The sequence below is a fragment of the Melospiza georgiana genome, chromosome 14, assembly GCF_028018845.1.
Source record: "Melospiza georgiana isolate bMelGeo1 chromosome 14, bMelGeo1.pri, whole genome shotgun sequence".
Classification (NCBI taxonomy): domain Eukaryota; kingdom Metazoa; phylum Chordata; class Aves; order Passeriformes; family Passerellidae; genus Melospiza; species Melospiza georgiana.
This window is the reverse complement of record NC_080443.1, coordinates 8,026,039-8,041,218: the sequence shown is the minus strand read 5'-3', so window position 1 is coordinate 8,041,218 and position 15,180 is coordinate 8,026,039. Positions and strand designations below refer to the sequence as shown.

The 15,180-nt window shown below is 43.3% G+C and overlaps 2 protein-coding genes across 2 annotated transcripts in view; both read left to right on the top strand.

Moving 5' to 3' along the window:
* Positions 1-7,470, top strand: part of ITFG1 (integrin alpha FG-GAP repeat containing 1) — a 70,804-nt gene extending 63,334 nt beyond the window's left edge. Inside the window, exons 16-18 of the mRNA XM_058034369.1 lie at positions 651-733; positions 2,338-2,455; positions 5,832-7,470. Of these exons, the coding sequence (XP_057890352.1) occupies positions 651-733; positions 2,338-2,455; positions 5,832-5,891 (261 nt within the window). The 3' untranslated portion in view covers positions 5,892-7,470. The remainder of the gene's footprint in view (positions 1-650; positions 734-2,337; positions 2,456-5,831) is intronic.
* Positions 7,471-13,446: 5,976 nt separating this feature from the next.
* Positions 13,447-15,180, top strand: part of NETO2 (neuropilin and tolloid like 2) — a 30,265-nt gene continuing 28,531 nt past the window's right edge. The window contains exon 1 of the mRNA XM_058034372.1: positions 13,447-13,566. Within this exon, the coding sequence (XP_057890355.1) occupies positions 13,533-13,566 (34 nt within the window). The 5' untranslated portion in view covers positions 13,447-13,532. The remainder of the gene's footprint in view (positions 13,567-15,180) is intronic.

Sequence of the window (15,180 nt, the reverse complement as noted above, 5' to 3'; positions counted from 1 at the left end):
ATAAAACCAAAAGATGACTGAAACTGTCTATAAATGGTATTCAGTGCTTGTTTGTAAAGCAAATGGGTATTAGGTCTGAGAGTCCAATTATTGTGGACTGCAGTAGCTGCAGGGCTTTCCCAGAGTTGCTTGGGCTGGGCTCACGTAATCCCTTCTGCCTCAGTGATAAAACCATGGGCACTGTCAGGATGGGGGGAGATTGCTGTGATTCTCTAATCTTCACATGAAACATAAAAGTGGGGTCCTCACACTTTCAGTCTTTAAAGATCTGATGGTACTACTTTGAAAAGTGAGATACTCAAATGGGCCAAAATTGTGGTTTGGATAATTGTTTTCCTGCCTCCTTTGTAGAATCAGCTCTTTTCTTCTTGCCCTATTATGTTGTTGCTTTGTACTTTTAAAGCAGATGCTGTGTTTCATGTCATCAATAGTTATTTTGCTTTTTACTTTTGAGGAATGGGTTTTAAAGCATTTTGGAGCTTTTAGAGGAACAGGCAACAAAGATGAAGGGATTAATCACTTATATTTAAAGTTTTTTTAAAAACCCACAATGTTTTTATTTCTTCTTTTGTATGTTTCAACAGAGAATTTCTTTGCTTGTATATATGTTGATTTGTTAGGAATTGACACAGCCTTTGTTTTTCTTTCAGTCCATAAGAAAACAAGAATGGACTGCTATCATACCAAACTCCCAGCTTATAGTCATTCCCTATCCACATAATGTTCCTCGAAGGTAATGGCATCATTTGGATTTGCACTTCCCAAAATTGCATTAATACACAGGGTAAATTAGGCATTCTGTGTAGGTTTAGAAATAGTTACTTGTATAGAAAGTTACTGAAGAAGAAGGGCAGGGGGTCAGTGCTGAGCTGGAGCTGAAAATGCTGCTCAGGTATTTACAGAGCCTCTCAGATGGTGCCCATAAACAATCTACTAAAAAAAAAACCCTATTACCAGCTCAGGCAAACAATCAAAATGTATTACTAGCTCCACTCCTGTAAATAATAACATACTTGCTAGATTTAACAGCATCCTCGGTGACAAATTATAAACATGGTAATGGTTGAATTAAGCATTTTTGTTTCACCAAACATGCAATTTCTGTCTGGTTCCATAGAAGAGCTTTGCTTCAGCCCTTCTGAATGCAGTAGCTGTTGCTACAGGAATTAATGTTTGACTCTAAGTAAAGGTGAACGGGTTGGTTTCATGAGAGCTTGAACGTGGAATTCACTTTGCAATTAAAATGTTTCTCCCAGAAAGAGAGCGTGTTTCTCTTTTTGCTATTAGAGAAAACATTAGTCAAATATTCCAGCTGCATTTTGCCGCTTGATCTACCAGTGAGGTCAGTTGCATTTATCATGCAGAAATGATTCTGACATCAGTTCAGCAGTTAATTTTACTAGAGAACAAATAACAGTGGAGAATTGATGTGCTGCTTGAGTTGCTAATTAACAACCACAGAAATAACATCTGCCAGATGAAAATTTAGTTACAGTCTTGCTGTATTTAAAGGTACGTGTTATGCAAAACCATTTCTGTTATAGTATCCTTAAACTATTTGTGCTTTCATATAAAGTCTGTTTATGGACATTGTAGAATAGCAGAGGATGGAATCCCCAGAAGAAATCTGATTTCATAATAAAAGCTTCTTAATTTATATATTTTTTAACATAGTATGTGATTGCCTGAGAGGCCTCAACACAGAGCCTGCTGCTGACAGCTTTCCCATGATAGGAAAGCTGTAGTACAAAAAAGGGGTTCCCTGGGACTCAGGACCTCACATGATTTGAGATGTCTTCCAGGAGCCCTAAAGGGTTTAATTATGTTGATCTTCAGCCATAATCAACTGCTTATGTTTAGAACTGCAGTTGTCCCTGGGTAAACTTCAGAAAAAGGCCCATGAGCCTGTCCAAGAGGAGCTTCCCATGTGGTGGAAAAATCTTCCAGAATTATTTTCCCCTGCTGTTCTGTGTCCCCAGGCCCTAGGCATTCCTGTGAAAGGTTTCCCTATGCATTTTGCTTCGTCCTAGGCAAGGGCAGGAGATAAATCTCCTAATGAGAAAAAGCTAATTCCCTGAGGATATCCATAGCATTCATGAAAAGTTAAACAGAAACTGTACTTAGACATGGTATTGCTCAAAAATAATTCTATTAAGCCATGTATTTCCAAGTAAACATCATTAAGCTTCAGTCTCTAAATAGAGCTGCTCATTTCTGTAGACCAGGTTGTCACCTGTCTTATCCTAACAGGTTCTTTTCATCTTTGTAAGCAAAATCTGTTTTCTGCTTCTTAATGAAGGGTATTAATGTTTCCATGGATTTTCTTCTTTTGTATAGCTGGAGTGCCAAGCTGTATTTGACCCCAAGTAACATTGTACTGCTAACAGCTATAGCCTTAATTGGTGTCTGTGTTTTCATCCTGGCAATAATTGGCATATTACATTGGCAAGAAAAGGTAAGCTAATTTACTAGAATATTTTACACTCCCTAATATTTTACAGACCTGTACATTAGTTGTTTTTTTTTTTTTTTACATTTTTCTACAGTATAGTAACTTCTGACACAGACTGAATTGTCACAAAAGGTGTTACTACTAATTCAGTGTTTACCACAAGTTTAAAAATTGGCATTATTTTTATTTAAGTTCTAAGACACTTGAGCTTGTCCATGTTGCTCTTCATTCCTTTTTTCCATTAAGCTGTTACTTCCAATTGAAATGAGCCATCTTTGTTTTATATCTAAACTTTCCATTTTGCAGTTTTAAGGAGAATTGTTTTGGAAAATGGAACATAAACTCAGTTTACTTACCTTAAGTTCTGCTGGTAATCTAAAAACAAGGAGAAAGTCTTTTTTGTGTAACCCTCTTAGCTGATTGCACTGACATTAGCATTCAGGAACATATAGGGAGTCAACTGTGCATATTGGCTGCTTTGCTGTCTGAGTCTGAATTACACATGCAGGGTATAGAAATCCATTGATTTGAAGAAGCATTTTGAAAGGGGCCTTTCTTGTCACAAAAGAAATGCATTCCCATTTTTCTTAACTATGCTCAGTTCACAGGCATACCCAGCTGGCAGAGTTGCCAATAAATGCTACTACATACCCAAACCATAATCTTAGCTGTCAGATAAAATTACTGCACATTCTGACATGGAATAACTGTTTGTTTTTGTGATGGTGGAAATAAAATGACCTTGTTAAACATTCAGACAAGTTTGCGCATGCTTCATATTTAAATGTTATTTGTCTGCCAGTCTTCACTCTTCAAAATTTTAAATATAGTCTCCAACTAATAACAAAGCTGGGAATAAGACATACAAAGCAAAGAAATACAAAGCTTATGATGGCTGTCATTAGCATGTCCTGTTGTACCAGGAAAGCACTGCTCACTTGCAGCTCAGGGCTGGGCACTGCCTGGGTTTGATTCTCTTTCCAACACATCTTTAGCAAACAAGGAGAGCAGAAAAGGTACTTGGACTTAAGTTGGGGAAGGATTACCTGTGCATAATTCCATCTGGAGAAATGGAGATTTAATGGCAACATTCAAAACAGTTTCTATACAATAATCCAAGCATTGTAGTGTAAGGAAGGACTGAGCCCAGAGTGCTTTTAGAGCTGTTTTCAGTCCCAGGTTTGTGTGAATGAAACCTGGGATTTTATATTGTAAACTCATTTCCAACTCTGCAGCACAAAATAGGCACAAATATTTGGACAAATTGTGTGTCTTTTCAAACCATTGTATAAACAGATGTTAATTCCTATATTCTTCCTATAGATTTTTACCTTCCCAATGTTTAGAAGTACTTGAGATATTGAACAGATAAGAATGTTCACCAAGGCTGTGTTGTGCATCATTGACATGTGTAAAGTTAAACTCCAAACAAAGTTCCTTGTTTCTAAGCTTGTTCTTAGTTTACTGTCTCTCAGCAATCCTCTCCTAAAAATCCTGTCCTGGCTAAATGCCTGTCCCTTGCAGATCTCTGGAGTACATGTAGCAAAGAAAGGCAGGGGAAATGAACTGGTACTTAAAATCTTTTCTTTCCCCCAGGGAACATATGTTACTGTAAGCTGCAGTGTTTTATTCAGCAGTTTAAATAAATCCTGGGCTTTGACCTCTGCAGATAAATAGCAAAGCCCTTTGTCTATACTAGTTCTTACACACTCATCTCCAGCCAGGTATTGGAGTACTGAAATAACTGTAGGGTTTAAGGGTAGGTGTTGCTCTGTCTTGCCTTAGAAATTTTGAATGCATTGAAGAAAAAAAAAGCTTTGAAATCTCAGTTACCAGATTTTAGTTTTGATACACCAAATGAAAGAGAAAATGAGGAAGAATTGACACCATTATTCATCCTACAACAAAGACAATCCTGCTACATTTGCTACAGCCCTCCATAGTCCTTATCCTCATTCTTGAGAACTTGCTTTGGGGTCGTGAGGCCAGTCATGGAAACACTGCACAGTGATGGAAACACTGCTGGAAGGGGTTTGCTGGATCCAGCAGAGTATCAGTTACTGTCAAATTTGAAGCAGTAATTTTTTCAGGAAGCATACAAGAAATGGAGTGGAAATTGTTTTCTAAGTGAGACTGTGAAATTTTGTGGAATGTGACAAGCATTTCAGTGTAGGAAAGAGTGTGCCACTCCCTCCTTCCCACCCCTTTTTTGACATGCAGAATACTACTGACACTGATAAAGTCCCTGCCAAAAAAGCCAGACTGATATATCTTAAACCTCACTGACAGCTCTGCTGCTGCTACAAAATGCAGTAAAATCCATATTTAATCCAGTGGAGTTGCTATCACACATAAACATTGTGTAATGAGGAAGTCTTTGGCCTTGAGCCAAAGCAGAAGATGAACTCTCATGGCAGAAGACGGGCACCGATTTCTGCCACAATTGTTGTGTATTTTTATCAACTGAGACACAGTTCTGAATGCCCACGCAGCACCTACTGGAGAGGCTTTTCTTCATTTTACTCCTTAAGAAAAACAAAAAAGAAAGAAAGAACATGGGTCTGTGCAAGCTAAAAAGCATTTCAGTCTGCTTTGCCAAATTCTCTCATGCTGGGATTTACACATACTGTCTGTCATGACACAAGCACAAGTTTGCACTCTGTGTTCAAGAATCTTGAAGAAATGCTTCCATCCTCTGCTAAGTGCTTTAGCACACGAGAGCAGACGAGTGGGAGAGGACTTGTTTTGACACATGACATGAATTCTAGGTGCAATTTAAATGTGCTGTTTTTTTCCAACCACCACCCAATTCATTCTTTCAGCAGGTCAGTGTGTGTTCTGCATAAATAAGCAGGGAAATGCATCCTACTTCACATTTTCATAATACAAACAAAAGACACAGAACATTTTTCACCTACTTGGTGCTGTTAGTTGTTGGTTGAACTGCTGTCTTGCTCTGAAGTTGCATTTAACAGAATGTTTTTTTAAATGAGATTCTTTGTACATGTAACATAAATTACATTTACAGTTAGTCCAGAGTAATTTCATTTTATATTTCTAATGTAGACAAAATGGATACCAGGAAACAGTCTTCAGGTTTGAATCATTCCTTTTAAAAAGCATTATTAGAAATAACAGAAAAGAGTGGGTCGTAAATACTACGACAGCAGAGCAGTAACAGCAGAAGCCAATTTTGCCTAGATTATTGCTATTTCAAGCTGACATCATTTAAAAGTTAATTGTTGGGGCTTTTACTAAGCCTTTTTGCCTTTTGTCAAATGGCTTGAAAAAATCAACCATTCTCTGACACTTGACAGCTCATTTCTGTAACAGTGTTGCTCTAGATTCCACAAAGTGTTTTTTTATTATTATTTTTCAGAAAGCAGATGACAGAGAGAAGCGACAGGAGGCTCATCGGTTCCATTTTGATGCTATGTGACATGCCTTAATATTTATGAAGGAGCTGCTACTCATTTGCTTAATTGAAAGACTAAATTCTGATTTTTAAAATTATTACCATGAAAGTACTGTTGGTGTGTTATTTGTAAATGTTGCATTATCTGGTATTTATTTGGAAAGTATTAAAATTAGACCTGAATGTCTCACAAGGCCTTTCAGTTAAGAGACTGTATATAATAGCATTTGGCCTTTATTTAACAGAACTGTAAATTTATTTTTCTTAGTAAAGGGATCAATTGCATGTACCATTGTTTATGTACCAATTCTTTAGTAATATTTGATAGAAAGAAAGGTATGTAAATGAAGTGTAGCATTTCAGCGAGCAGAATACCTTGTATCACTTGAATTGGTCTTGTCCTTTGTTCATTCTGCAAAACAACCTGGTTTTTGAAAATTAAACTTGTGCAATTTCTCAGATGACTTAATTGTTAATTGTTTTGATTGTATTAAATGGTGCTTAACCTAAAGTATTCTGTATTTTTCTTTGTTTAAATCCATATGTGCAGTAGTTAAAGAGCTTAGGAATTAGAGAGCCAAAAGGAACCTGCAGTGTGATGTGAGTTCAGTCATCCTGGGATGGATGCAGTATTTATGTGTGCTACTTCAACAGAGAAGACAACGCATTAAAAAATTAAAATCATAAAAATGTATCAGCATTACATAAACTGCTTTTATAATTAAACTACAATTACATTTGTTTTAGAAAGGCACAATGTTGTTATGAAAGTAACTATTTTTTTTAACATAAGAAAGGTATGGGATTTTTTGTTTGGTTTTGTTTTTCAAGAAGTTAAAAGAAACATTTTTGAGGAGAGATTGAGGATTGACACCCTAAAATGTATTGCTAAGTGATGAGATATGCAAAGATTAAATTAAGAATGTAATAGGACACTCAGAATAATCAATGCACATTTTCCATGTACACTGCTATGCCCAGATTTCCTGAGGCTGTAATAATGACAGAAGACGTATTGCTCAACTTTAGATATTTTTAGTGGTGATAAAGTAATGGTTGCTCAGTGTACTTGGGATCCTGGAAGAATCTCTGAGAATGCTTTTACTTTACATGAGTTTACACTATTAATTCTGGAGTTACATCAGTTAATTTGCATTCCTAATACTGTTTGATAACCTAGAACATCTTTCTCAGCAAACTGAAAGTGTTGGCCATCGAGGCACTGCCGTGTGCAGGGGGTCCCTGCCGGGGCTGGCCCTGCCTGGAGCGCTCCCTGTGCCCCTGGGCAGCCCTGGGCACGCAGGAGGGAGCAGGTCCAGAGCTGGACCTGCTGGTGGTGCTCAGCTGAGTGCCAGTCAGCCCCGGGGTTAGCATGGCAGTGCTGAGCACTCACCCATCCATACAGCAGCGCCAAGCACCGGGCACAGCAGCCTTGTGTGCTGTGTCCTGAGCTCTGAAGGGTCACTGGGTGTTTCCAACATGCACTGATCAATGCCAGCACAAGAGACTCTCGTGTCACATTGCTCTTATTATTCGGGATAGAATATTTCCTTCATGCACACCTTCAATTTTTCTCATGAAAAGCTTTTTTTTTTTTTTTTTTGAGAAATACTTAATGCTTTTGGTCTTTTTAAAGCACATTGATAGAATCGGCTCCTACCAGCAAAAGAAAGAACTAATTTCATGATTAGGAGGATCCACAGTTCAATATATTTTCCTGTCTTTTTCAGATGGTTGGAGAATAATGCTAAATGCATAATGCACTGTGGTAACAAAGTTGTTTTTACCTTATCACAATACAGTACACATAGATTAGCTTCCTTTTGTTTTTGAAAAAGCAATTAGGAATAAAATAACCTCATGCTGACATTTAAGCTGTTGTACAAAACAATGAACTTGGTATCTTTTGCTCTGAGGTGTTTTGCATGCTCAGTAGTGCATCATTGCATCACTATATACAATATAATAAAGTTTACCCCAGGTTCTAAGTTCTTGTAGCATGGCTCACAGTCTATGCATACTGTTTTGAATTAAGGCATTAAATATTGTTGAACCTGTCATCAGAGGTTTCATGTTGTACTTTGGTTCTCTATTCTCTATTTGGGTAAGGTTATTGCCCTTCTTCCAGAAAGTTTAAGAAAGCAGCATCAATTAGAAAGTTGTAGTTCCAGGTGATTGTCACAGTAACTGAGAAGTGAGAAATAGTTTGAGCTACATAAATTTTCAAACTGCAGCCACTGTAACACAGCCCTGGTGAGAAATGCTATTGGAAGCTTCCTCGGTGTGAAATTTCACCTATATAAAAACACTGTTGACAGGCCAACTGACAGATGGCTGTTGAAATACCATCTTTCTTTGTTCTCATTTTCCATGAGAAGCTTTAAGACTGAATCTTCCTACCAGATTTATCATTAATGCACTATAATCCCCCAACAAAAGAACCAAGTTTTCTGCTGCAGATTAATAGGCATATTCTATATAGTATGATATTCCTCCTGTGCTGAGGCCATCATGCTTAACAGAGACATTAAAAACCCTACAGTTAATGGAGAAGTAATCACTACAAACACAGCGCGTTTGGTCAGTTCAGGGCTTCTGTAGAATCACAGAATGGTTTGGTTGGAAAGAACTTTAAAGATTATCCAATTCCAACCCCCCTGGTATGGGCAGGGACACTTCCACTATCCCAGGTTGCTCCAAGCCCCATTTTTCACCTGGCCTTGAACATTTTCAGGGATCCAGGGGCAGCCACAGCTTCTCTGGGCAGCCTGTGCCCAGCCCTCACTGCCCTCACAGTAAAGAATTTATTCCTAACAATCTAAACCTCCTCCCTGCCAGTGTGAAGGCATTCCCGTGTCCTGGCACTCCATCCCCTGTGCATTGTCTCTCTCCATGTTTCTCTGTAGGCTCCTTTCAGGCCCTGCAAGGCCACACTGAGCCCAGCCCAAAGCTTCTCCTCTCCAGGTGAACAATGCCAGCTGTGCCAGCCTTTCCTCCCATCAGAGCTGCTCCATCCTCTGCTCATCCTGGAGCCCCCTCTGGCCTGGCTCCAGCAGCTCCAGGTCCCTGCTGTGCTGGGGCAGCTCTGCAGGTGGGGTCTCACTGAGCAGGGCAGAGGGGCAGGATCCCCCCTCCCTTACTGCCCCCCCTGGTCCTTCTCTGCAGGTTTGCTCTTGACCTATTGCCCCAGGCTGTGCCAATATTTGATTTTGAATAGATACCAATGGATTGTAATTGATATATAACTTCTTTCAAATTAATGCCACAAAAACAGAGCAGGAGAAGTCAATCCATAAGCTTCTGCTATATTATAATCAACAGTGTAAAAGCATTAACTGTCTCTGTTTTGAAGGTATTAATAAACAAATATTTTTTTAAATTCAGAAAATACAATTATGCTTAAAATAATCCCATACTTTGCAAATATGTAGTACTAGTTCTATAGGGATTCTATAGGGATAAGCAAATATTTTGTTCAAAGAATTATGTTATGAAATCAAGAGCAGTAGAGGAGTTAAATCTGGCACTGCTGTGCTGCTCTAGTAACCCTATTATCCACAGGAATAGGATCTAGTTGTTGAAGCAGTGGTAATATTGGCCTCCCTGTCACTTGAAAATAATCAGCCACACAGCACTATTTTTATAATTAATTCCTGACTTCAGTGAAAAATGGGATCCCATCTATGATACAATCCATAACAATTATAACCATTATAACCTAATGTTCAAATTAATGAGTTTTTCAACCTAAGCCAAAAAAGTCTGTAGGTATATTCTAACAGTCAGATCTAATGATATTACCTACCAAACAGAGAAGTACACTGTAAGCTTTCTGAAAACTATGAGTTTCTTCCTGACTATTCAAAAGTTTGCAGTGTTCATTACTTAGTAGTAAATAACAAAGCCAACTGTGCATATTTATGTATGATTATGTATTACATATTGTAATGCAATTACATTTGCATTGAAATACAATACTGAGGTACTTGCATCTTCTATAATTTTCTAATTATAGAAATTATATCACAAAATTAGGATTTATCAAAGGCACCTAAACTGTACTGACAAAACCAAGTACCAGAACATTTAAAACATAATTCCTCATCTCCTTTCATAATTATCCACTGTTGACATCTATATTTTGCAACCTCTTTTAAAAACAATGTCCTAATAGCTGCTGGTCTAAGGCTGTTTGGGTTGTACACTTTGCTACTCAAGAGCAGAAAATATTTCAGGTAAATTAAAGTTAAAACTTCTCACAGAACAGCAAATCAAATGAAGTTTTAAGGAGGATGCAAACCCAGTTCTAATAATTCAAATGTAAGCCTTTAGCTGCAGTTCTAATAATTCAAATGTAAGCCTTTAGAGCACTGTTGTGACTCATTCCTCAGCTGCTCATGCAGGTGTTTACCTACATCAGAATGAGTCCCACTGCCTTCCCTGAACTACTGCTACTCAAAAATAATCATGAGGATAGAGCATCAGACCAATCCACAGCTGGCTGTCCAAAAGCTGTTTTCAACCTTTCTTGACTCCCAAACTTCAGTTTAATTAAGTGCAGCTTACTGCCGGCGTGACCCAGCAGCAGAGAGTTTTCCTCCCTGGAAATCTGCACTCTGCAGGCTCAGAAGACAAGAACTGAAAGCTCCTTCAGACCTGTCACCAGTGAAAGCACTGCCTGTAACAAGAACTCCAGCAAAACAAAGCAACAGGGATGTCCACGGGAGAAATGTCTCTGAAAGCAGCAGTAAACAGGGGCAAAATGTGCTCCAAATCTACAAATTGGTGCTACTCCCTGCCTCTCCCACACTGACAGCTTGACACAGCCCTGGAAAGAGAGAGGATGGAAAAGCTGTTCACTTCCCCAAGTGTGTAATAGCTCTGTTCAACCTTCTAATGGACAAACCAGAAGTTGAGCTCTTCAGTTAAATTGACTGTAGCAGATTGGGTCTTTGCAATTACAACCCAAACTTGTACTGAGCACACAGCATTACAAGAGTTTTCTCTCGTCTCTTTGGTGAGAGACAATTGACCACAAATAGTTCTCTTGAATGCAAATTCAGCCCAAGATCTAAGAATTGGGCCAGTTCTCATTTCCTATATCATCATGAGTAATAAAAATATCCAAGTCAAATTTTGCCATCAGCTGTACTGTTCATTCCAAAAAAATAAAAAAAGCAGGCAACCCCCTGTTTCCTAACAATCTGCACAACAGCACAGTCAGATTTTAATGATGTACTTGCAGAGAGGATAAAAAATGTGAACGATGCCAGATACAGCAGTCTTGGATATTTTCTTGCATTACTACAGTAAACATTTTTGTTAGTAAAGAAAATGTGAAGTAGATACGCCTACTGAGGACTTCTCTATGTATAGGAGTTTCCACTAAAGAACTTCACATTTCATCACACTGCCCTAAATACATGGTTAAGAGGGGAACAGAGGAATCGCTTTGTCCACTGCTGGAATGTAGCAGCTATTTCACAATTCATGGAAAAACTATGCTTGGAGGAGGACTGTATCATCTCTATTTGAAATTGAAAGGACAATTCAAGTAAGTAGAATAATATAATTATGTAACTTGGGATTTTGCCAGACCATCAACCTTAATACTTCATGAAGCTTCTTGCAACACTGAAATGGATCTTTAATACCCAGAAAAGCTCAGGACCTTTGCTGCGAGGTCTCGCCGGGGGTCTGGGAGGAGCTGCTGCCCCCGGGCCCGCTCCCTCCCGCTGCTCTCCGCTCACTTCTCCATTGAAATCGCCCTCGCTGACAATCACACTGACTTGAAGCGCCTGAAATATTTAACAGATAATCTGAAGCAAGAGAATGACCTTTTCTAACAGGATAGGCTGACCTTTGAACATTGTAGAAAGAATTTAACATTCAAATACACAGCACCTAACCACAAGGAAATCAGAGCTTCACCTCGCACACTCGTGTTAGACACTACTGAGCTGCCCTACTCCTTACGCAGACGGACTCCCAAGAGGCAATTACGCATATAATTTACAGTTGGCACAATCTGTTGGATGTAGCGAGTGGGTTGGTTCCGAATTGCTCCCACAAAGTGCCTGCTCTGGGGCAGCTGGAGGTGCAGCCGCGCTTCGCTGCGCAGGACCCGAGCGGGGACCGGACCTGCTCCGTCCCGGGGCAGCTCCGGGCACGGCGCCCCCGCTCAGCTCCTGCGGGCCCGGACCGCTCCTGCCCCCTGCGCAGAGCTTGGCAACACGCACAGGTCTGAACATCTCCGCGTTTCAGCACTCCTGCAGCCTGAGTGAAAGATCCCAGCCTCGCCTAAATCGGCAGATGCAGGGAGGAGACATCCTGTAGGAAATGCCCAGCGATTCTTCAAGCCGTGTTGCTTATGGGAGATTTGAAAGCCTCTCTAGGGGACTACCGTGTCGCTATCATTTTACACGTAGCCTATGGGCAGCACAGCCTTCTCCGGGCATGCCCCGGCTGTCCGGCACGGCCGCGGCTCTCGCCTCACGCACCGCCCTGGGCAGCTCGGAGGGCTCTGGCAGGACGGAGTCCCCGCGGCGGGATCTGCTGCCCTTCCCCCGACATCGCCACCTGCCTCCTCCTCGGGCCCTTTCCCGAAGTAACATCTCCCCTCACAAGAGAACCCGATGTGATGGATAACCAGAGGGACGGGAGCCAGGGCAGGCAGCAGGCTAAGTGCGCCTTTTTATTAACTTCTTGTAAAGTAATAGCTCCATTTTAGCTGTCACTCTTATCAAACAACAGCCGCACAATAGCGTGTGATGGGCTCTTGCCGGCGCCGGAGCTGCAGGCAGCACACTGCAGCCAGGCAGGCAGGCAGGCAGGCAGCTGGGCACGCCGCACTGCCGGGGCCGCGCGGGCTCCCTGCCACCAGCGAGGGGGCGAAGGGGAGCCACGGAAGACCGAGGGAAGCGCCGTGTCCCTTTTACCCCATGGGGACACACTCAGATCTCAAAGCCGAGCAGCCGGGATTCAGGCTTATCCACCGTGTGCTGGAGTGGGGCCGCACGGCTCGCCCCCAGCGCCGCGGGGGACGCTGTCCGGGCACCCAGCACCGCACACGGGAAAAGCCCGGCACACGGGAGCAGGATGGGCCTGGGCGTGAGGCACGGCGGGGGCCGAGGTACGGGACCGAGGCGGGGCGCTGCACCGGGGCCAGCCCCGGCTCCCCGTGGGGACGGGGTGAGAACGGGCGCTGCTCCGGCGCTGTCGCCCCCGCCTCGGTGCCCGGCCGAGCGGGAGGAGCACAGCGGCCCCGCCGGCTGCGGCTGTGGCTGCTTGCGGGGCTCCGTCGGGGGCGGGCACATGCGTACAAGCGGCTCATCCAGGCAAACACCCCTCACATCTTAAATGAGCTTCATTTAGCAGCAGCCGCTTCAGTCGGGCTGGGAGCTGCCGGGCTGCGCTCCGAGCGCCGTGCGTGGAGCCCCCCGGGGCAGGCCAGCCTCGACGGAGCCCGCCGCGCCCCGCTCTCCATGGGACTGAGCGCGGCGGCGGCTCCGCGCTCGGGCGGCGGAGGCTGAGCGCGCCCCGCGGGGGCGCCGGGCATGGCCGCGGGCGGGCGGGGGCCGAGCCGTAGCCGCGGGCACAGCGCCCTCGCGGGGGGCACCGCCGCGGCCATGGAGCGCCGCTGATCGCCGCCGCCGCCGGGAGACAATGGCCCTGCACAAACTCTGCTCGGTGCTGGAAGGTAGGAGCCGCGGGCGGCACGGCGCCCGGCCGGAGCGGGGACCGCGGTACCCCCGGCGGTGCCGCCCCTTCGGCCGCCCCGCGCTGCCCCCGGCGCCCTCCCCGCGCCGGCAGAAACTTCGGGGCTGCGGGCGCGGGGGCTGCGCAGGGGCTCCGCTTCTGCCGGGGCTGCTCTTTTCGGGCAGCTGCCGGAGCTCCGCACCTCCCCATCGCACCGCCCCGCGCCCCTGCCCCGCGGCCGCCGCTCGCTGGCCCCTCTCTGCCCCACGGCAGACACAGCGCTGCGGCGCCGGCTCGGGGCCGCGGCTGCCGGAGGCCAGCGGGGGTCGGCCCGGGGGCCCGCACCCATCCCGGGCTGCCCCCGGTCCCGCTAGTGCGGGCGGGCGGCCGAGACACCTCGGGCTTGGGGAGGGTCCCAGCGGCGGGGACACCTCCGTACCTCGAGTTTGGGGGTTTTAGGAACACCTCGGGTTCGGGGGGGTCCCAGCCTGCAGAAAGGTGGGTCACAGTAGCAGCGACCCTACCCCGGTGACCCGTATATTGTCGAGACACGCCGGCGGAATCCTACGCTCGTCTTTTCACAGTAAAAATACTCTCTGCTTTCGTGACTCTCCTGACGAGCTGCTCCACACTGTTCAGCTTATCACACTTGTTATCGGGAACACGGTCTGGTTTCAGTAAGGTTTTCATAAAATCAGTCACCCGAGTCACAAGCTACACGCTGACCGGTGTTTACATGTGCTTTTCTTCTTGAGGCTTTTAAATCTTGTTTCTAACTTATTTCTGTTCAGAGGTAAACAACGGAGCAAGGCTCCTCATCCGAGTATTTCTTTGTGCTATTATTTATGCAGCTCGACAATGGGGGAGAGGTTTCTGTTAGGAAAGAAATCTTGATGTGGCACTTAGGCTTGTGCCTCAAGAGATCATTTCTAGCATTCTGTATCTTCTTGAGCAATAGCAGACTTGATGGGGGTTCCAGTCTGTTGTTGTTTTGTTTTGTTTTTTTTAATGATGATTGTTATTTTAAATTATTCTGTTAGGAGATGTTGTGACTGCATGCATTATTGAAGCCAACAAGGCACTACTGCAGAGTGGAGAATTGTTTAGTGTATACATTGATGTCTTCTCACAGTATGAAAGTTGTAAAGAAGTCTGTTTTAAATCCAGAATGTTTCCATGGGCCATAAAATCCCATGTTCCTGGCATGAAGGACTTTATGTCTTTAAGGTTTCAAAAAATATTTTTCATTTATTAACATCATAACTGAGAGACAGAAGATACTTGTTCTTAATAAATGTCTGTCTCTATATTGTTAACCACTCACGGAGTTTAGGAACAACGTAGGAACATATGGCTTACATGGGGAATACAAGGCATTTAGATTCTTTTTTCTACTACCTCTTTTAAGTAACATATCTAAATATCAGAAGCCACTATAAAACAACCATAAAATACATCTGTTGTATCTACTACTTAAATACTTTATACACATGCTGGTTTAATTACATTTCCAAAATATGTGATTGCTGCAAAAGTGACTGTACAGGTTTTCCACTGAACAGACCTGTATATTTTTTTATGATCACACTAGTGTCCGGGTAAAAAGTCCCTCTAC